At 43.4% G+C, this 22,736-nt stretch overlaps 1 protein-coding gene and 1 long non-coding RNA gene across 2 annotated transcripts; one reads left to right on the top strand and one right to left on the bottom strand.

The window, feature by feature from the left end:
• Positions 1-94: 94 nt before the first annotated feature.
• On the bottom strand, positions 95-20,420 carry LOC144615360 (uncharacterized). Its single transcript, XM_078442289.2, has 5 exons — positions 20,315-20,420; positions 12,233-17,659; positions 9,897-9,968; positions 4,553-4,624; positions 95-698 (listed from the first exon to the last, which is right to left on the bottom strand). Exons 2-5 carry the CDS (start codon positions 17,599-17,601, stop codon positions 623-625), a joined length of 5,589 nt encoding a protein of 1,862 aa, XP_078298415.2. The 5' UTR covers positions 17,602-17,659; positions 20,315-20,420; the 3' UTR covers positions 95-622.
• On the top strand, positions 10,599-12,059 carry LOC145715112 (uncharacterized). Its single transcript, XR_014137125.1, has 2 exons — positions 10,599-10,930; positions 11,136-12,059. It is a non-coding gene; the product is annotated as an uncharacterized LOC145715112 (long non-coding RNA).
• Positions 20,421-22,736: the final 2,316 nt, after the last annotated feature.

Raw genomic sequence — 22,736 nt, 5'->3', positions numbered from 1 at the left:
AATTTATAGATAATGAAACATAACCACAATACTCTCTCCATACACTAAAGAAATCTCACTATGAAAGATACTTGCCTTTTTAAAAAAATATTTGCATGAAAGATTTATACTTTCATGTTTATACATGTGGTGCATTAGATACAAATCAGTAAATGCTCAATAAATACTTGTGTTAAGTAAGTATTTTTTTCTAGAGAAGTAAGTTTATTTCTCTAGAAAAACGTTTCACAACTTTAGCACTGTTGAGATTTATGGTTGGATAATCTTTGTTATGGGGGGGGGGGGTGCTGCCCTGTGAACTGTAGGGTGTGACAGCAGCCCTGGCCTCCACCCACTAGATGCCAGGAGCACATCTACAGTCTGACAATCAAAAATGTCTCCAGACACTACCAAGTGTCACCTGGATGCAAAATCACCCTGGCAGAGAACTGCTGCTCTAGAACGATTCACTCTGATCTCTATAATAACTCTCACACCAAACTTTGCCACAGACAAAAAAGATTTGCTACATAATTTTAGTAGCTTTCGACTAATAAAGTTTCATTCATTCCAAATGAATAACAAAGAGGTTTACAATTAAGTTTAATACAAATTCCAAATATAATGAATTTATATTTGTAACTTACATAAACTTCAAAAAAGGTAGTGATTCAAATGTACGTCTTTCAATAGATTGTATTTTATTGCAGGATAAATCTCTAGGAAAAGGAAAAGGAAAATATTGCCTCAATTAGCTATAAGATATCTAATTAGTAGGATGGTAGTATTGAATAAGTAGCTTTTGGCTAAACTCTGAGTATTAGGAATTGTTATTTGAACCTTCCAGAGCCCCTAACCCTGTCCTCACCTTTCTTAAGAGTCTCACCTTTGTGATCTTCATACATAAAATATGCAACTATAGATCTTGATAGATCTTGGAAGTAATCTTTCCTGAGAGCAGAAGAATTGATTAAATGACTGTTTGTGGCCTCATCAATTTCTAAATTATGAGCTCAAAGTTGTGATCGCCACATATAATTTCTAATATTAAAAGGGATATTCTCACATTAGCACACCTTCCTGGTTTAGTTCTATTTCTTGACACCAAGTCAATACCAGAAGAGGTAAAAGATACCTTTTCATTTAACTTGAAAAGAAGTTACTCCTCTAATCAATACCTAACTTTGAACGAACTCAGAATTATATTATCATATTAATAGAAATTTATTTTTGGTTGTACGTTGCCTAAACGGTCTATGAATTTATCAATTGCTTCAGCTGCAAGTGGGGCCAACAAAAAAACAACACGGTCCTGGATTTTTATTTGGAAACACCCATTCTTGATTATGGTTGACCCTCTTATTTCCATGGATTTCAGCCGAGTCCCTCACTTTCCACCTACATGGGTACCACCATCTTCTGACTGGCATTTTCATCTCTGGTCTCTCCCATTCTAATCTATACTGCACACAGTCACCAGATTAATTCTCCAGGAGTGGTTCTCAAATATCAGAGTCACTTGGGAACTTACTCAAGATGCAAATTCTCAGCTCTACTCTGGACTGAGTGAATCAGGAACTGTGGAGGTGGAACCTGTGTTCTGACAAGGCCTCCCGGTGACCCTGGTGCAGTCTAAAGTTTGTCCTAGAGCACTGCTGTGATAACACGGTAGCGTGGCATATCATCCAAGGCCTTCAAAATCCTAAATCCGGCTCTAGTTTCCTACTCTACAGATACCAAAGAAATTTCTCCTGCATTTTGCCTTTCACTCACTCTATCTTGCAAGCATATTCTTCCCAAGATGTCTATCTGATGATACGTCATAGCCATTCAAGGTTCTGTTCAAACAGTATTTCTCTAGTAACTTCCCTGATCCAACTTGAAGTCTTCCCCCCCTCTTCTGTGTTCCAAAAACAACTTATACTTCTCATTGCCCAAATCCATTTCTTCCCCTCCCCCTCTCCTCCTCCTCCTTCTTCTCCTTCTTTTAATTTTTTAAAGTAGACTCCACGCCCAACCTGGGGCTTGAACTCACGACCCTGAGATCAAGAGTCGCATGCTCTACTGACTCAGCCGGTCAGGTGCCCCAATTTCTTCTTAATATAGTTATTCTGGCATTCCATTTCCTCTGGGCATAAACTCCATGAAAGTATGGACTAGTCTTGCTCATCTGCGTTGTCTACTGTGTTTAAAACTGATGCATGGACAAAGAACAAACTCAAATATTTATAAAATAAATTAACAGCTGGGTAGTGAGTAGAAGGAGCAAAACGACTGAAAAGAAATGTGGTTTTACGACTTTGTGGCTCCCTCTTCTGCACTTTGTCAGTGCTTCATCATCCATTTAGTGCTTAGGCATTATGGTTTAAGCTTCTGTTTATTTTCCCTGTGAAATCATGAGTTCCTACAAGGGTGGGAAGCCTGTCTTAACCATCTGCGTGCCTATGGTACTGGGCATAGGGCCTGTCACATTCTTTTTTAGGTTTTGATTCACATTTTTTTTGAATGAATGAATGAGAACACTTCACCTGACATGAAATAATTGGCTTACAAAGTACCTCATAGTAGAAATAATGAAAGGCCCTATCCATTGCGCAGTTTGTCTCTTTTGGTTTTCTCCAAACTGTGTTTGTAACGTTTGGAGCCCAGATGGCAGAGGTAGCCAAGAAGACCAATACAAAGTGGTTGTCCCCTAAGACTTGGAAGGTTTGATAATTTGAAGGGCTATTTTTAGTGTCATATGAGATTCTTTTTACTCACTACCCTTAAGCCTTCCACATTTGCAAGAAGAATCTATTTTCTAAAGCACATCATTAATAAGGATTAATGAGGGGTGCCTGGATGGCTTAGTCGATTGAGCATCTGACTTCGTTCGGTTCAGGTCATGATCTCACTGCTCATGAATTCGAGCCCCGCATCAGGCTCTGGGCCAACAGCTCAGAGACTGAAGCCCGCTTCGGATTCTGTGTCTCCCTCTCTCTCTGTGCCTACCCTGCTCATACTCTGTCTCTCTCTCTCTCTCTCTCAAAAATAAATAAACATTAAAAAATTTTTTTAAAAAGGATTAATGAAATACACAGCTTTGCATGGCATGGACAAAGAATAAACACTGAACCTCCATAGCAAAGAACATTAGTATCTCTGTATGTCTAATGTACAGAGATATATGCAAACATTTCTTCCTTGACAATGAGGCTGGAGAGATGTTTATTCTGTAATTAGCGAAGTTAGAGGCATTTCTGATGTTTGTTTAGTGTAAACATTTCTAACTATACCACTTAACCATCATTATATTTTTAAAGATTTCATTTTTTTTAAGTAATCTCTATACCTAACATGGGGCTCTAACCTACAACCTCGAGATCAAGAGTTGCAGACTCTAATGACTGAGACAGCCACGTGCCCCTTAGCCATCATTTTTTTAATGTTTATTTATTTTTGAGAGAGACAGAGCATGAGTGGGGGAGGGGCAGAGAGAGAGGGAGACAGAATCTGAAACAGGCTCCGGGCTCTGAGCTGTCAGCACAGAGCCCGACACGGGGCTCGAACCCACAAACTGTGAGATCACGACCTGAGTCAAAGTCGGACGCCCAACCAACTGAGCCACCCAGGAGCCCCAACCCCTTAACCATCATTTTAAACATCTATTTTTATGGTGGCATAAGAATTTCCACACTGATCACAGGAATCTACTCCTGAAGCCAAGTGCACATTGTATGTTAGCTAACTTAACAATAAATGACATAAAAAATAATAATAAAAAAATAAACTAATAAAATTTCCCACACTGAAATCCTTAATCTCTTAATAATTTAATATGTACTTGGTAATACTGCTTACATAATTCACCTGCTTAGTTAAATATTTAATATTTAAATATTTAATTTAGATTAAATTATTTAAAAATTCTGGGTTAATGGCATTCAAATTAATGTAAGTGTTCTATATTTTCTTGTCTTGTAGGTGACAATTTGAGGTTAACTTCAATTCCTCTCATTTTACTAAGCCAACTTTTTCAAACCTTTTCTGTAAAGGCCAGACAGTAAATATTTTAGGCTTTGCAGGCCATATACGGTCTCTGTCACATATTCTCTGTTTCTTTCTCTTCTTTTCTCTTTTACAGCCCTTTAAGAACATGAAAATCATTCTGAACTCATAGGTTGTATCAAGACAGACCATACACAGGATTTGATCCATGGGCCACAAATAATAAATATAAATAAAAGCAGATGGTATATGAACACTTACATAACAAGGTTCATATGGGTGTCCATAATTGCTCAGACTTCATTACCCCTTTTCCTCTACAACTGAAGGGCTTTTTCCTATATCTTGTCTATAAAATTAAAAAGTTGAAAATGCATAGGAGGTATTTAATGCTAGAGATGGGCTGGGTCCCCACAGACTTACAGAGTTATAGAATTTAATAGAGAGAATTATAGAATTCCACTATAGAGAATTATAGAATTCTACTGTTAGAAGAAATTGTTGCAATTATCCAATTTGAACCCTGTATTTTTTAATAAATAATATAACTAAAAACTCATAATAAATGATGAACTGATTAACTTACAAATACTGGAGGGATAGCAGGTCTTCAAATGTGTCTTTATGTAATTCGGTCAGATAATTGTCCCTGAGAATTCTGCAAAATGAAAAGGTCATTTCTGGGTCAAAATGCAAAAATAACTACAACTATTTGCTACACAGGACCGCTAGATGTGAGAGAAACCTGGGTAATGGTGCCACCAAATACACTAATTCTTATTTAATGTAGGGATGGTGATCTCTGCTGTTTGATTCAAATCTTTTCTTCTCACATACTCCTTTGTCTCTCCTCTCTCTCTCTCTCTCTCTCTCTCTCTCTCTCTCTCTCTCACACACACACACACACACACACACACACACACACCCCTATCCACTCTTCACACCAAAATGTACATTTAATGCCTACTCTCTGGATCATAAAATCTCTGTTAGAACCCAGCCCTGAGTGGCAAAAACATGGACAGAACTGCCACTTCCTCCTCTCTTTTCCCAAATTTTATTGTGGAAGCCCTATTTATAACCATATCAGTGCTACAAGTAAAGCCATCTAATTTTTTCCCCATCTAAAAAATATCTGTGAGAACTAAAAATGTGCATAAAATGCACATAACATAAATGCTCAGTTTAATAAGTATAGAGTAAATACCCGTGTAACACTATTTGTTCATTCTACTGTTGGTGGATACTAGATTTTTCTAATTTTTAGTTATTATAAACAGTGCTGCTTTGGACATTTTTCTGTTTATATCCTAGTACACATTTGCCTAAGTTTCTCCAGGATTTAACAGGGGTACAAAATTGTCTTCCTAAGAGGTTGTGCTATTTCAAGCTGGCAGATTGAAACATGCCAAGTCTCTACCAAACTCCAAACTCCACCAAAGTCCCTAAGGATGATTAGAAAAGATACAATTAGAAAATCCACAACCTTAGCTCAAAGCCAAGGGAGTAGCTCTACAAACACTCCCCACCAGAAATGCCTTGGAGCCACCTACAGGGTGATTAGCTGGGATACTGCAGTAGGACCAAGGACAGCACATCAACCCCACATCCTTCCTCCTTGGATCTGGCAGCAAAGGGTGTTTTCTTCCAGGCAGGAGCCATTGGTGTTAGAAGGGGGCAGGGTCCCAGAACCCTGGAGGAAGGGTATACACTCTGACTAGCCATTAGAAGTCACCTCCCACCTCTTCTTTAACTCTCAGGGGGACCTGTCACCAATAACAAGCCCCGTGGTTCATTTCACCTCTTCCTTAGGACCAGAAAACAGAAGCAAGTCAAATCTCAACTACAAAGATAAATTGCACTCAGGAATGACCAAATGGAGTGAGAAAGCCAATTCTATTCAGGACAGAAAATAAAAAACAAATATAACAGCTTATAGTCAATGACACAGTTAACAGAGAAAACACAAAAGGATTTGAGAATACCAACATTAATGGGGCACCTGCGTGGCTCAGTCGGTTAAGCATCCGACTTCGGCTCAGGTTGCAGTCCATGGGTTCAAGCCCTGCACTGGGCTCTGTGCTGAAGCTCAGAGCCTGGAGCCTGCTTCCGATTCTGTGTCTCCCTCTCTCTCTGCCCCTCCCCAACTTGCACTCTGTCTCTCACTCTCTCTCTCTCTCAAAACTAAACAGTATACAAAATTTAGAATGGCATCATTAATATATCCTCAGACAGAGGTAAACAGTACATCTAATAAAAAGAACCAACTCAAGATTATATGAATGAAAAGTATTATCATTAGTAAAAAACTCAGTCTATGAGCAGCAGAAACGGTCGTTGAATAAATTAGAAAACTTGAGAGATCTGGCCACTGATTTCTTACCAATACTTGAAATTCTATGTATTTATTATATTTACATATTTGTTTTTATATTATATATTTGTAAACCCCTTGACAAGTGGGATATTTGGTCAGTTTTGTTCTTGGGCTTATATCCCTGGCATGTAAAACAGTTCCTGGGACATAGGAGATGCTCCATAAATATTTGTTGAATGAATTCAGAAAGTGACAGGTATCAATTTGCAAATATACTACTTTTAATTAAAACAAATCATTCATTTATCATCATTTATGAGAATAAGTACAACTTCACAGGAAAACAAATGTCTTTCTCCACCTCCGCCCCAATTTGTGACTCAATCTTTTGAGACAAGAACCTTTTGAGAATTTCATAAAAGCTATGGAATGGACCCTTTCCCTAGAAAACTGCACTTTCTTGAATACGTGCAAAGGTGTGCATGCGATTTCAATTTGCAGACCATCCCTTTAGGGCTCAGGTCCGTGAATAGAATGGACTGAATTTGTGGGTGCCAAACTTGGATGGGAAATAGAATCACATCTCTATTTTCACAAACCTCTAACTAGAATTAGCATTTCCTTCCATTATGAATGTAGGCAACAAACCACAGATTAGTGTAGTTAATTTGGTCCCCAGCAGAAATCAGATATTTTCATATCACATATTTGGCATGGATATCTCAAAATATCATTTATTCTCATCAGTACCTTGAAGTTATAATAGTTAGTAGGCGTACCATTATATTTTGTTATTTAATATTCTAACAGAAGCAGATTTATTGCTATATCACTAATCTTTTTAAAAATTTTTTGAAAACTCTATTTCCACATAATTTCCTTTTCCTATATATTTTAACTTATTATACATTTGAAAACATCATCCCAAGAACATAAGCTTCTGCAGATCATCAATACATATATAGAAGGGTGCCTGGGTGGCTCAGTCTGTTAAGTGTCCAACTTCAGCTCAGGTCATGATCTCACGGTTCGTGGGTTCGAGCCCCACATTGGGCTCTCTGCTGACAGATCAGAGCCTGGAGCCTGCTTCCAATTCTGTGTCTCCCTCTCTTTCTGCCCCTCCCCTGTTCATGCTCTGTCTCTCAGCAATAAATAAATGTTGAAAAAAATTTTTTTAAAAATTTGATATATAGAAAAAAAGGTTAAAAATCCTGCCCCAGGGGACTATTGACCCATAGTTAAAAACTTCTGTCTTACAAGGCATAACCCTCAAGCTGAATTAGAAATCATCAAATCTTGGGGCACCTGGGTGGCTCAGTTGCTTAAGTGTCTGACTTCGGCTCAAGTCATCATTTCACAGTTTGTGGGGTCGAGCCCCACATCAGGCTCTGTGCTGACAGCTCGGAGCCTAGAGCCTGCTTAGGACTCTGTGTCTCCCTCTCTCTCTGCCCCTTCCCTGCTCACTCTCTCTCTCTCTCTCTCTCTCTCTCTCTCAAAAATAAATAAACATTTAAAAATTTTTTAAGAATCATCAAATCTTACCAGATTCATCTTCTAGTATATAAACTACCAAATACACGCTTTTCAAAAAATATTTTTTTAACTTCAGTTTATTTTTTTTAATAGGTAATATATATTTGCATGGCTCAGAATTCCAAAGGTATATAATACACAATTCAAAGTTTTTCTCCTACCCCTGTCCCTCAGCCTACCCACTCTCTCCACTCTCTCTTGTTCCTTGTGCCAAATTACTTTCATTTTTCTTACAAGTTTGGGAAATAAGATCTCCAAGTTAGATACTATCATGAGAAAATATAAACTATATATAGTATTTAAGAAATTCATAAAATTCATAAGAAAACAACTACCTTGTTCTACCATTTGTCCCTTACCAGTAAGGTTATCAGACTAAGGGGCAGGGGGGAATCTACTTTAGGGGGATCATAATCCCTACATTTAGATTACTATGACTGTTATGTCTTTTATTATTAATTCAGAAGTCATTTATGACTTATCTACCCAAGTTGAACTAATGATATGACACACAATCTGTCATGAAAAATGCCAGTCAGTTACTTTGAGTATAATATTGTTTCCAAAATTACTTGTGTCTACACTGACTTTTTCTACAAATCAATTTAAAAAAAAGATAACAAAAAAATTGGCAAAGGACAGAAAATTCAGACAAGAAACACAAATGCCCAGGAAACATACAGAGATATTTAAATGTATACGTAATCAGAAAAATTCAAATTCAGAAGGGACCCATTTTATTCACCCACCAGATCAGCCAAGAAATGGAGAATATCCAAGAGTGGGAGGGTAGGAGGAAATGAATGCTGTCATGGTGTATGGATTGGTGTGTAAATTGGCACACCTTTTTTGAGGGCAATTAAAATTGTATATATCGACATCGTCTTCATCCCAACAGTTCCATTTCCAGGGATCTATTCTACAGAAATACCCACCCACGTACACAAAGATGCATGTATGAGGTGGTCCATGCAGCAATGCATGTAATAAGAAAACTGGACACAGCCTAAACATCCATCAGGAGGGGAATTACTAAATCATAATACACTCATACTATGGAATATTATGCAGCAGCTTGCATGGATGGGGTAACCCTCTATGTACTGGAAGAAAAAAAGTCTAAGACATACCACGAAGCAAAAGAATCGAGTTGTAGGATGTTACAATTTATGTAAAAAAAAGATAAGAAAATCACACAACAAACCTATTTTGCTGTAAATATGTATGTAGGCAAATGCATGGAAAAAGGTCTGGAAGGATATATACTAAATCCAGAGTAGTGGCTATCCCAGCAGTGGGGGGATTAGAACATAAGGCAGGTGTTCACTAGATCTGTTATTTCATCAAAAAAATTTTTTTTAATGTTTATTTATTTTTGAGACAGAGAGAGAGAGGGAATGAATGAGCAGGAGAGGGGCAGAGAGAGAGGGAGACAGAATCTGAAGCAGGCTCCAGGCTCTGAGCTGTCAACACAGAGCCCAACGTGGGGCTTGAACCCACGAACCGTTGAGATTATGACCTGAGCCGAAGTTGGACACTTAACCGAATAAGCCCCCCAGGCCCCCCTGTTATTTCATTTTTATATATTGAGACTATAATCACGTATTCCTTGTATAATGGAAAATAAGTTGAAATTGATTCTAATTTTAAAGGGAACCTGCCAAATTTAATTTTTAAAATAAACACAGATGGGGCGCCTGGGTGGCTCAGTCGGTTAAGCGGCTGACTTCAGCTCAGGTCATGATCTCGCGGTCCGTGAGTTCGAGCCCTGCGTCGGGCTCTGTGCTGACAGCTCAGAGCCTGGAGCCTGTTTCAGATTCTCTGTCTCCCTCTCTCTGACCCTCCCCCGTTCATGCTCTGTCTCTCTCTGTTTCAAAAATAAATAAACGTTAAAAAAAAAAATTAACACAGAATTGCAATCGGTAGAGGTCGAGTTGGGATATGGAAGGGGAAACACCTTTCCTCAGAGCTACTGACTTCAAAGTTCTGGACCAAGAAGGACCTTAGAATGCAGTTAGTTTTTTTTTTTTTTTTTTTTTTTTTTTTTTTTTGTATTCGTATTTGGAGAGAATATACTCACAGTTTCTCAGCCCAACGGTATCCCTTCCATACATTTTCATCAATGTGAGAAATAGAGTTTCCTTGGAAATTTCTGTGAAGAAACACAGTTCAGATCCTTGAATAGGTAGGAAAGGAATGAACAGAATAAATAAAAGAATCACTGGCAACCTTGTGGGGAATATTCCAATGCAGTAAATGCCAACTTTCTAATTTCCGCGGCTATCAGCATCCCAGGTGGTGCAATTAATAAAGAGATAGCGTGGGGCCACTGGCACAAACAAGCCAGCTCCTTAGAACCTGAACTTCCTATTTGTTCCATTCCTTGGGTAGATAACGCCTGTTAATTACTCTGGAGATAAGTATTTTTTTCCCCCAAATCACTTATGTGTCTAAAATGGTTCCTTCCACAAATCAATGAGAAAATAATAATTCAACGAAAAAAATGGTAAAAAATTTACCATTATCAGCAAACAAATGTAAAGAAGCCCTCTACTGAAACCTCTCTAGGTGTTAGAAGGATAAGGGAAGTTAGAAATTAGAATAACTAACATGGAAAGATTTCTTAGACATATTGTATAGGGAAAAGCAACAAATCACTGGGCAAGGAATTAAAAAGTATCCCCTCATTAGGAAATTAGGAAAAAATGCAAAGGAAAGAGATGGGAAGGAAGGACACACACCAAAAAGGTGACAGGAGTTATCTTATGAGTGGTAGGGAGGGTGGGGTGGGATTTTCACGTTTTATCCTCTATACCTGTGACATTAAAAACAAAAAAAAGTATCCATGATAATTCATGTATCCATGAATTACACATGTTTAAGAGAAGCTATTAAATGCCTGAGGTTCAGTTTCAACCGCTAACTCTGCGTATGACTTTGAATCTTTACCTTTAGTTTTGTCCTCTTCCCTCAGCAACAGCTTACCTGGTCAGTTTATATACACATTTTTTTCAGGGGAGTCAGGAATAAATTCAAAACAGATACCCATCTGCCCATGTGCCTGGTGGACATTTCCAGTCAACCTGAAGCCTTCTGGTTGCTCTGTGTTCCCTGGTAAAAGATGCCTCAACTTCCATCATTCTTATCTGGGACAGAAGTTTCAGAGTAATATCTGAGTTTTCTCTTTCCCGTGCACACCCCACCCGCGACTGTCATCAGTTAGTCTATCTTGTCACTTCCTCCTTTGCAGTGCTCTCAAGGCTTTTCTTTCTACTCTTTTCAGCCACTCTGAGTCGGCCCCTTGTTACTTTATTCCCAGGTTTTGTTAGAACATTCTATCTGGTCTCGCTGGATCAAGCTCTCCTCTCCAGATCGGCCTATATGGGGAACTGAAAATAATCCTGTTTCAGCGGTCTGTATATCTCATGCTTGAAAACTTTCAATGGCTCTCTATAACTCAGAATCTAACGTTCAAACCTCTCTAGCTGATAGTCAAGGTTTCTCGTAATTGGATCTTTAACTGCTTAACCTAATTCTTAATTCCTGATCATTCCTGCAGCCGTGCCTTTGCCTAGACTTATACCCATTTTTTCTCTATTTAACACATCAGAGCCACTCTTTAAGTCTCAGCTAAAGTGTTAGCTTATCCATGCAGCTCTCCCTGACCTCCATACTCCGCTGATTACAGAGTCTGCTGAATTCCAACACCCATGGTACCTCTTTTAGTACTTAATTACATGCCACCTCCCTTTTTATGACCATTTCCTTTCTTCCCACCTGTCATTTCATGTTCTGAAGACGATTTCATCCTAGTGTGGCGCCCATAGTACTTACTCTTGGGTTGGGCCCAAACTGAGTACTGTATGTGGAAGGCCGGGCGTCAAAGATGAGGTCTGGGGAATCAAAATAATAACAGCTAACACTCATATTTCGCCAGGCACTGATCCAAGTGCTTCATATGTATTACCTCATCTAGATCTCACCATAATCCCATGAGATGGTAACTATCATAATTTCCATTTCACAGAAAAGGAAACTGAGTCACAAAGCTAATAGATGACAGACCTCGGCCCAAACGCAGGCAATCTAGTTCCAGAATCTCTACTCTTCACTACTCTGTTGTATCCTATTATAGAGGATGGAGCAAAAATGGGAGAGTAGAGGTTAAGGAATGAAATAATGGGGCTAAAAATTGGATAAGGAAAAAGAATAAGGACAATTACAAGTAAAAGATTGCAGAAGGGCGAACAGTAGTAAAAAGGAAAATGAAGATAAGGGATAGTTGACAAAGAAAAGGTAAAAACAGAAAGTCAGTCAACGTGGTTGGGGAGATGAGGAAGGCCCAGGGCGACATTGAGGAAGAGACTGCCATGTCAAGCAGGAGGCAGAGAACAAACAAGTAAAGGCGATTCTTACAAGATGGTGAAGGTGCCGTTGTAGGTGTCGGGCTCCAGCACGGGCACTCTGCGGAGCCTCTGCTGTGGGCTGAGACCAACACACGACAGTGTCTCCTCTTTGCAGGTACAGCGCTCACATATTTTGAGGTCTGTGGTGGCATTCTGTTCTGGTTGCCAAGTTAAAGTTGTGTATGCCTTTTCTGAGGTATACTTTACAAAATGCACCACAGGATGTTCAGTTGTTGGAGGAAAACCTGTCTCAAATGACTCTGGTTGCTGACTTACAGGAATTTCTAGGTCCATAGGTGGAACCGTGACTTCAGTCAGGTTTCGATGTTGACTCTGAACCTGTTTTGGATGTGCAAGTGTCACCTCAAGGTCCTTTGGGGGAGGAGTTGTAGTCTTCTTCAGGGTTGTCGAATGTTCAGCCTCTGTAATAGGTTCTGGAGTTATAGTAAGCTCCACATGACGAAATGGGATGATGGGTGATGCTGGATGCTGACCTTGATCCTTACTTGGAGTTGGAACTGTCACTTCCTGCTGGAATGGATATTGAACTACAACCTCCTTAGGTGGCTCTGGAGGCTGAGTTGGGGTGTCTCGCATGGTTGGAGAAGGTTCAGTCTCCACACTGGATCCTGCAGTTACAGTAAGTTCCAGGTCCATAGGTGGAACTGTGACTTCAGTCAGGTTTGGATGCTGACTCTGAACCTGCTCTGGATGTGCAAGTGTCACCTCAAGGTCCTTTGGAGGAGGAGCTGTAGTCTCCTTCACGGGTGTAGAATGTTCAGCCTCTGTAGTAGGTTCTGGAGTTATGGTAAGCCCCAAGTCCACACGATGAGCTGTGACACTGGGCAATGTTGGTTGCTGACCTTGATCCTTACTTGGAGTAGGAACTGTCACTTCCTGTTGGGACGGATACTGAACAACCTCCTTAGGTGGCTCTGGAGGCTGGGTTGGGGTCTCTTGCATGGTTAGAGAAGGTTCAGTCTCTGTAGTGGATTCTGGAGTTACGGTAAGCCCTGGGTCCAAAGGTTTAACTGTGACTTTAGTTAAGGTTGGATGCTGAATGTGCTCTGAATGTGGAAATGTCACCTCAAGGTCCTTTGGAGGAGCGGTAGTCTGCTGCAGGGCTGAGGAATGTTTAACATCCGTAGTGGGTTCTGTAGTTACAGTAAGCACCAAGTCCAAAGGCTGAACTGTTACATTCGGCAACCACAGACGCTGAGCTTGATCCTGATCTGGGGTTGGAACTGCTGCCTCTTGATATACTGGAGGTTGAGCTACAAGTTCCTTAGGCGGCTCTGGAGGCTGATCTGGGGTCTCTTGCATGGCTGGAGAAGGTTCAACCTCTGTAGTGGATTCTGGAGTTATGGTAAGCTCCAAGTCCAAAGGCTGAACTGTGACCTCAGTCAAGGTCGGATGGTGAGACTCAACCTGCTCTAGATGTGGAAATGTCACCTCAAGGTCCTTCGGAGGAGCTGTAGTTTTCTTCAGGACTGTAGAAGTTTTAACCTCCACAGTGGGCTCTGGAGTTATGGTAAGCTCCAGGTCCAAAGGTCGAACTGTTATATTGGGGAGTGATGAATGCTGAGCTTGATTCTGACCTGGTGTCAGAACAGTCTGCTCCTGATATACTGGAGGTTGAGCTCCAATAACCTCCTCAGGTGGCTTTGGAGGCTGAATTGGAGTCTCCTGCATAGGTAGAGGAAGTTCAATCTCCTTATTGAATTCTGGAGTTATAGTAAGCCCCAGGTCCAAATGTTGAGTTGTGGCCTTATTCAAGGTTGAATGCTGAACCTGAACCTGCTCTAGATGTGCAAATGTTACCTCAAGGTCCTTTGGAGGAGCTGTAGTTTTCTTCAGGGCTGTAGAAGCTTTAACCTCCATAGGGGGTTCTGGAGTTATGGTAAGCTCTAGGTCCAAAGGCTGAACTGTTACATTAGGTGACGATGGATGACGAGCTTGATCCAGACCTGGAGTTGGAACTGTCACCTCCTGAAACAGTGGAGGCTGAACTACAACCTCCTTAGGTGGCTCTGAAGGGTGACCTGGGATCTCTTGCGTGGTTGAAGTTTCAACCTCTGTAGTGGGTTCTGGAGTTATGGTCAGTTCCAGGTCTAAAGGCTGAACTCTGACTTCAGTCAAATTTGGATGCTGAGCCTGGACCTGCTCTGGATGTGGAGGTGTCGCCTCAGTGTCCTCTGGAGGAGCTAGAGTCTGCTGCATGATTGTAGACTGCTCAGCCTCCACAGTAGGTTCTGGAGTTACAGTAAGCTCCAGGTCAGCAGGCTGAACAGTAACATTGGGCAAGTTTGGATGCTGAGCTTGCTCTTGTCCTAGAGGTGGAACTGTCACCTCATTATGGACTGGAGGTTGTGCTACAACCTCCTCAGGTGGCTCTGGAGGCTGAACTGGGGCCTCCTGCTGGGCTGGAGGAGTTTCTGCCTCCTTAGAGGGCTCCGGAGGTTGAGTTGGAGACTGCTGCAGAATTGGAGATGGTTCTACCTTCTCAGGGGCCTCTGAAGGCTGAGCTTGTACCTCCTGTTGTGTTAGAGAAGGTTCTATCTCCTTAAGTGGCTCGAGAGGTAGAGATAGGGTTTCCTGCTGGACTGGAGATGGTTCCACCTTCTCAGGAGGGTCTGAAGGCTGAGGTGGGGCCTCCTGCTGTGTGGAAGGTTCTACCTCCTTAGGGGGCTCAGGGGATACAACTGGGGCTCCCTGCTGAGTTGGAAAAGATTCTGCCTCATTACCGGGCTCTGAAGGCTGAGCTGGGGGCTCCTGAGGTGTGGGAGAAGGTTCCACCTCCTTAGGGGGCTCAGGGGATATAGCTGGGGACTCCTGGAGGACTGGAAACTGAGCTGGGGCCACCTGCTGGGTTGAAGATTCAACCTCCTCAGGGGTCTGTGGATGCTGAGCTGGGGACTCCTCCTGGGTTGTAGGTGGTTCACTCCCCTCGGAGGCCTGTGGGTGCTGACCCTGGCCCTCCTCCTGGAGAGGGGAAGGTTCACCCTCTTCCTGGGCCTCTGGAAGCTGAGTCGGGGCCTCCTCCTGGGTTGAGGATGATTCACCCTCCTCAGGGGCCTGTGATTGCTGAGCTAGGGCCTCCTGATGGGTTGTAGAAGGTTCAACTTCTCCAGGATATTCTGGATACTGAACTGGGGTCTCCTGCTGTGTTGGAAGTTTCTCCTGTGTGGTAGATTCTGGAGATTGCGTTGGAGTCTCCTGTTGGACTGGCAAAGATTCAACCTCAGGGGACTGTGGAGGCAGAGTTGGGGCTTCATGCTGGGTTTCAAAAGCTTCCACATTAAGAGGCACTGAGGGCTGAGCTATAGTCTCGTGCCGAACTGCAGAAGGTCCCACCTCTGTAGTGGGTTCTGCAGTCATGGTAAGCTGCACATCTGGAGGTTTCACACTGACATTGGGCAGGTTTAAATGTTGATCATGGTAGTGACCTGGAGGTGAAACTGTCATCTTATGATGCCATAGAGGTTGAGCTGGGTGCTCCTGCTGGGTTGGAGAAGGTTCCACCTCCCTGGAAGGCAGCTCTGGAGGCTGAGCTGGTTGCTCTTGCAGGGTTGCAGAAGATTCTATCTCCCCTGGAGACTGAGCTGGAGTCTCCTGCTGGGTTGAAGATTCTGCCTCATTAAGGAGCTCTGCAAGCTGAGCTAAGGCCTCCTCCTGGGTTGGAGAAAGTTCAGCTTCTCCAAAACGGTCTGGAAGCTGAGCTGGGGGTTCCTGTTTGCTTAGAGAAGGCTTACCTTCCTCAGGAGGCACTGAAGGCTGAGCTGGGGTCTCCTGCTGCCTTAGAGAAGGATCAATCACCCCAGGAGGCTCGGAAGGCTGACCTGGGGTCTCCTGCTCACTTGAAGGCTCAACCTCCTCTGGAGGCTTACCCGAGGTCTCTTGCTGGGTTAGAGAAAGTTCTGCTTCCTCAGTATGTTCAAGAGGCTGAGGTGGGGCCTCTTGCTGGGCTATAGAAGATTCAACACCTTTATCAGGCCCTGGAGTTGTGGTAAATTCCACATCTAAAGGCTTACCTATAACCCTGGGAAACATTAAATAATCTGGATACTGACCTAGAGGTAGAGATGTCACCTCATCACTTACTGCAAGTTGAGTTAAATACTCGATAGGGAACTCTGGAACTAGAGTTGGGGCCTCCTGCTGGACTGGGGTAGGTTCAACCTCCTCGAGGCGCTCTGCAGGCTGAGGAGTGGCCTCCTGCTGGACTGGGGTAGGTTCAACCTCCTCGAGGCGCTCTGCACGCTGAGCAGGGGCCTCCTGCTGGACTGGGGTAGGTCCAGCCTCCTCAGGGTGCTCCGCAGGCTGAGTTAGAGTTATGGTAAGATCCAGAGGTTTAACAGTGACATTGGGGAAGCTTGGCTTCTGAGCTTCACTCTGACTTGGAGATAGCACATTTACTTCATGATGTGCTAACAGTTGAGATATGATGTCCTTAGATGGCTCTGGAGGCTGAGCAGGGGCCTCCTGGGGGGTTGGAGAAGGTTCCACTTCCTCGGGGGCCTCTGTAGGGTGAGCTGAGGCTTCCTGCTGGACTGAAGAAGGTTCGACCTCTTCAGGGGTACTTGAAGGCTCAGCTGGGGCTTCTTGTGGGTTTGCTGAATTTCCATCCTTAAGGGACTCTGGACGCTGAGATGGAGCCTCCTGCTCAAGTAGAGATGGTTCTGTCTCTTCAGAGGGCTCTGGATGCTGAGCCTGAGCCTCCCCTTGGGGCAAAAAAGATTCAGCTTCCTCAGGGGACTCTAGATGATGTGGGGTCTTCTGCAAGGGTGGAGGAATTTCAGCCTCCTCAGAGAAGTTTGGAAGTTGATCTGGTCCCCCTGGGAAACCCATAGGTAGGTTCTCCTCAGGATACAGGAGACCCATATTGGAATCAAATGACTGGTGATCTTCGGCCTGATCTAAACCTACAGTTTTAGTCTTACTTTTGAGATGAGGAGGCGGAGCTATGGTCTGATTCTGATCCCAACCTGGCACTGGAACCACCTCTGGGAGCCTTTGATGCTGGGTTAGCTGGTGATTCAGATCCTCATCTGGCCCTGGGGGTAGTTCTCCAAACGAATCCGTGTCCAGCAATGGAACCAAAGTCTCGGTCAACTCCTTAGGCGGGGCCAACATCTGGGCTGGAGCAGAGGACCCCGGGTAATTAAAGCCCCCCGGCTCAGCTGGGCGTGTAAGTGCCTGGGGCGATTCGGGCGGGGGATCAGAGGAGCGAGAAGACCAGGGCTCAGCCGCCTCCAGGGGGTCGGAAGTCAGCTGGGCAGGGTCCAGGGCCCACTCCGGAGGCTGAGCTGCCTGGACCAGCAGCCACAACGGTTGCCACATAAAGAGAAGCAGTGGGGCCAACAGGCGCAGCCGGGACATGACACGCGGAGGCTCCGGGGTGCAGCGACCCAGGCGAGTGGGGTACTGGCGCTGGGCCCTGAGCGGGAGCCAAACCATTATGGCAGCCCCATGATGCGCACGCGCAGTTAGCAACTGTGCGCCCTCCCCGCCCACGTCCCACCCTTTATTTATGATGTCTTTATTTACGCCACCTTTATTAGCTCCCTGGAGATGGGCTCCGCACCAGCAGAGCGGGCCCTTTTCCCAGAATCACTTGGGGCCCAGGCCTCCCTCCACCCTGCAAAGGCCACCACTCCCCCCCACTCCCCCCCTCCCCCCTCCCCCCCCCTCCCCGGCCCGGGGCTGCTCACAGCAAGGTAGTACTTGGACTCAGATCTGGGTGGCCCCGCACTCCCGCAGCTCTGAGGGGTGGAAGGGTGGGGGAGTGGAGCAGAGCTTCCAAGGAAGCCACAGGACCTGGCATCCTGGGAAATTAAAAAATGCTAGTCCAGCTCTAGCAATTTGAACTCTTGCTCTTCAAAGCTTAAATCCGAGAGACGTTCTTCCTCCCCCTGGCCATACTGCTTCCAAGAAAAGTAGCTGACCTGCAAAATAAGCACCAGTTAGGGCGATGGGGAGGAGAACACACTTCACAGTCAGATATTCTAAAATGTTGCCATTTCCTCTAAATTCTCAGTACCCATGGCTGATTATTAATTCACCACTCTGTTAGATGGGGGCCTACCACTGAATCTGCGATGGCCCCTAAATGTCTGTAGGAGGAGTTTGGGGGGAGTGCTAAGCAATTCATTCTGGGAAAGAGGGCCGGAAACCAATTCTAGCCCTTTATTTACACTGGGTGGGAAAACTTCCCCCATCTCATCTTGACTGGACATAGCCATTGATCTAGAAAAAGTAACAAGGCCACTTTTCAGAGGTCCACTCTGTGCGCCCACATGGAGAAGGCACTTAGGATGTTATAGTCAGCGTGTTAAACAATTTTCTTGAAATACTGCAACTAGCACTCAGTTTACTTCCTTCACAGCCCCTTTTCTAATGTATTTTTAGTCCTTGCTTATGGTCTGGCACAACCTCTAGCATGTAAAATGCAAGAGAGAGGGGATTTTTATCTTAATCCCAATGTCTAGCACACAGGAATAGTTTTTATATGGAACTGATTCCAAGACTGGCCTCATGCAGGAATGGATCTGTTGCTATAATCAGGTTTCTGAAATCTTTAGCATCAATGCTGAATCTTTTTCTCATCTTTTCACCTTTTTCAGGAAGCTAGACTTTTTTTTTTTAATTTTTTTTTTCCTGAGAGAGAGAAAGCGTGAGCGGAGGAGAGGGACAGAGGGAGAGACAGAGAGAATCCCAAGTAGGCTCCACGCTCAGCACAGAGCCCGACGTGGGGCTGACCCCACAAACTCTGGGATCGTGACCTGAGCCAAAATCAAGAGTCGGATGCTCAACCTATGGAGCCACCCAGGCACCCCAGGAAGCGAGACTTCTCAAAGCCTAAACTTGGAAACGTCTGAAGTTTCCTCGACTGGTTTGATTTAGATTCAATTAACATTATTATTTTGCACGAAAAATCTTCCAGTGCTTTTTCAGAAAGTAACCATCTTCTCTTTCTCCACTCTCTTCCCTTCAAAACAAACTTTGCAACTGTGGGGTGAGTGAAATATTCAGAAATCGAGGGGCGGCTGGGTGGCTCAGCTGGCTGAGTGCCTGATTTCGGCTCAGGTCATGATCTCGCAGTCTGTGAGTTCGAGCCCCGCGCCGGGCTCTGTGCTGACAGCTCCGAGCCTGGAGCCTGCTTCAGATTCTGCGTCTCCCTCTCTCTCTGCCCCTCCCCAGCTCACGCTCTTTCTCACTCTCAAAAATAAATAAACATTAAAAAAAAAAATCTAAAAAAAAAATTCACAAATCTAGCCCCAAATTAAGCTCTCAATGAGCTGAAACACATTTTTGCTTTTTTTTTTTTTTTTTTAACATTCTGTATGTGGCACATTACTATTTTCTTTTAGAAATTATTTTGGCGGGGCGCCTGGGTGGCTCAGTCGGTTGGGCGGCTGACTCCGGCTCAGGTCATGATCTCGTGGTCCGTGAGTTCGAGCCCCGCGTCGGGCTCTGTGCTGACAGCTCAGAGCCTGGAGCCTGTTTCAGATTCTGTGTCTCCCTCTCTCTCTGACCCTCCCCCGTTCATGCTCTGTCTCTCTCTGTCTCAAAAATAAATAAATGTAAAAAAAAAATTTTTTTTAGAAATTATTTCGGCAACTTCATCCCTAATTCAGGACATCCATGTGAGTGATTTACAGAAAAGTTCTTCAGCAAGATATTCACGCAAGATATATATGAGATGCCGACATCTGGGTGATACATCCTATTTGAATGGCATAATGGTTTCAAACGCTGTAGTATAATCACATTTAAGGCCATAGTTACTCTGTTCCCAAATCCTTGAGATTCTGTTTGAGGGGAGCTCTAAAAGGCTTGTGTCCTCTCCTATGTCCACAACTGTGGCAGTGCTCTGATGAAATTTGCTCTCCAAATTTCAAATAAGGGGTCAGAGCCAAGGGTCAGGACTTCAGGAAAAGCCCCAGAAATCCCCTGCAGTCAAAAGCAGTTTTTGAGTTTCACATTTCCCAAAGGATGATAGAGCTAATGCCAAAGTCTTCCAAATTCTGCTGGTTGCTTTACATTATGGCTACAGTGGCTATGTCACCCTTGAACTTTAATCTCCACATACTTGAATTAAATCCTGCAGCTCGTCTTCAGTACTGGCATCTGTGATCTCTTCACAGGGTCTGTATTCCACAGCTATTTTACCACTTTCTGAAATAAAGTGAATAAGGATTGGAAAAAAAAAAAAAAAAAAAAAGAGGGCGCCTGGATGGCTCAGTCAGTTAAGCGTCTGACTTCAGCTTAGGTCATGATCTCATGGTTCATGAGTTCAAGCCCCATACTGGGGTCTCTGCTGTAAGCACTAGAGCCCACTTCAGATCCTCTGTCCCCCTCTCTCCGCCTCTCCCCTGCTTACTCTCTCAAAAATCAACATTTAAAAAATAAAGTTAACAAGATCAATTCAGAATTTTCCTTGTTCTAAAACTAGCTGTATACAATGATAGCACCCAATAACTAGACATTCTTTTTATTTATAAAAGCAGAAAATAAAAGCATTTCCCTAGAAGTTTTCTCATCTCACACTTCAGTTTTTAATCATAACTATGTGTGAAAAAATACACATGAAGTTAACAACTGTGTAGTTCAAAAACGCTATCATCTTAAGAGATAGGAACTAAGGAATAATGACACAGGAAGTTAAAACTATGGAAACAACAATGTTCAAAATCAGATGACTAGACAGTAAGGCATTAGGTAGAGGTCAGTGTGAGTTCTGGAATACAGACCATGGACTATAGCTGATACTTCATGTTAGAAACAAGGCAAGTGTCTACTCCCCGGAAACAAAATCCCACCAGATACGATGAACAATGCTTTGGAGGGAGAGGGAGGGGGAGGGGGAGGGGGAGGGGGAGGGAGAGAATGCGCTTGGACAGTTTATTGGCAGAAATGGCCCATGTCCCTTATAGACAATACAATTCCCCTTAAGGCAAAGTACAGCTACAACATTTTGATCGTGTACAAGGGATACCATAGCATGTTAGGGAGAGGTCAGCAACCCAAAGGTTTAGTTTGGTTCTTAAAGGTTGTTACTCAGAATTGACAGCTAATGGAGATTCTACCTGATGACCAGGGAAGTCAACTTTCACTGCAAGAGCTGTCCAGGCTGGAAGCCTGAGACCAATCCAGGGTCAACTCTTATGGGCAAATAAGGCCTCTGAAACTTAGCTAGGATTTCTCAGTCTCTAAGCCTGCAAGACTGTGAAGCGGCGAGGGCGGGGTGGGGGCGGCAATTGTTTGGGGACTCGTTACTAATTATAAAATTCCCTTGGAGCACAGCCTGTAACATTCACACCATCGTAGAACTCAATAGAGAACACAATCGATGCTATTCAATAGCCTGACCACTTTCAAGGTTCACAAAAATATAGCTGACCCTAATATAAGAATCATATTCATGGCACAAAAACAGACACATAGACCAATGGAATAGAATAGAAACCCCAGAACTAGACCCACAAACGTATGGCCAACTCATCTTTGACAAAGCAGGAAAGAACATCCAATGGAAAAAAGACAGTCTCTTTAACAAATGGTGCTGGGAGAACTGGACAGCAACATGCAGAAGGTTGAAACTAGACCACTTTCTCACACCATTCACAAAAATAAACTCAAAATGGATAAAGGACCTGAATGTGAGACAGGAAACCACCAAAACCCTAGAGGAGAAAGCAGGAAAAGACCTCTCTGACCTCAGCCGTAGCAATCTCTTACTCGACACATCCCCAAAGGCAAGGGAATTAAAAGCAAAAGCGAACTACTGGGGCCTTATGAAGATAAAAAGCTTCTGCACAGCAAAGGAAACAACCAACAAAACTAAAAGGCAACCAACGGAATGGGAAAAGATATGTGCAAATGACATATCGGACAAAGGGCTAGTATCCAAAATCTATAAAGAGCTCACCAAACTCCACACCCGAAAAACAAGTAACCCAGTGAAGAAATGGGCAGAAAACATGAATAGACACTTCTCTAAAGAAGACATCCGGATGGCCAACAGGCACATGAAAAGATGTTCAACGTCGCTCCTTATCAGGGAAATACAAATCAAAACCACACTCGGATATCACCTCATGCCAGTCAGAGTGGCCAAAATGAACAAATCAGGAGACTATAGATGCTGGAGAGGATGTGGAGAAACGGGAACCCTCTTGCACTGTTGGTGGGAATGCAAATTGGTGCAGCCGCTCTGGAAAGCAGTGTGGAGGTTCCTCAGAAAATTAAAAATAGACCTACCCTATGACCCAGCACTAGCACTGCTAGGAATTTACCCAAGGGATACAGGAGTACTGATGCATAGGGGCACTTGTACCCCAATGTTGATAGCAGCACTCTCAACAATAGCCAAATTATGGAAAGAGCCTAAATGTCCATCAACTGATGAATGGAGAAAGAAATTGTGGTTTATATACACAATGGAATACTACGTGGCAATGAGAAAGAATGAAATATGGCCCTTTGTAGCAACGTGGATGGAACTGGAGAGT

The sequence above is a fragment of the Panthera onca genome (genome assembly GCF_046562875.1).
Source record: "Panthera onca isolate mPanOnc1 chromosome E1 unlocalized genomic scaffold, mPanOnc1 haplotype 2 h2.Chr16_ul_1, whole genome shotgun sequence".
Taxonomy (NCBI): Eukaryota; Metazoa; Chordata; class Mammalia; order Carnivora; family Felidae; genus Panthera; species Panthera onca.
This window is presented reverse-complemented; position numbering and strand designations above follow the sequence as displayed.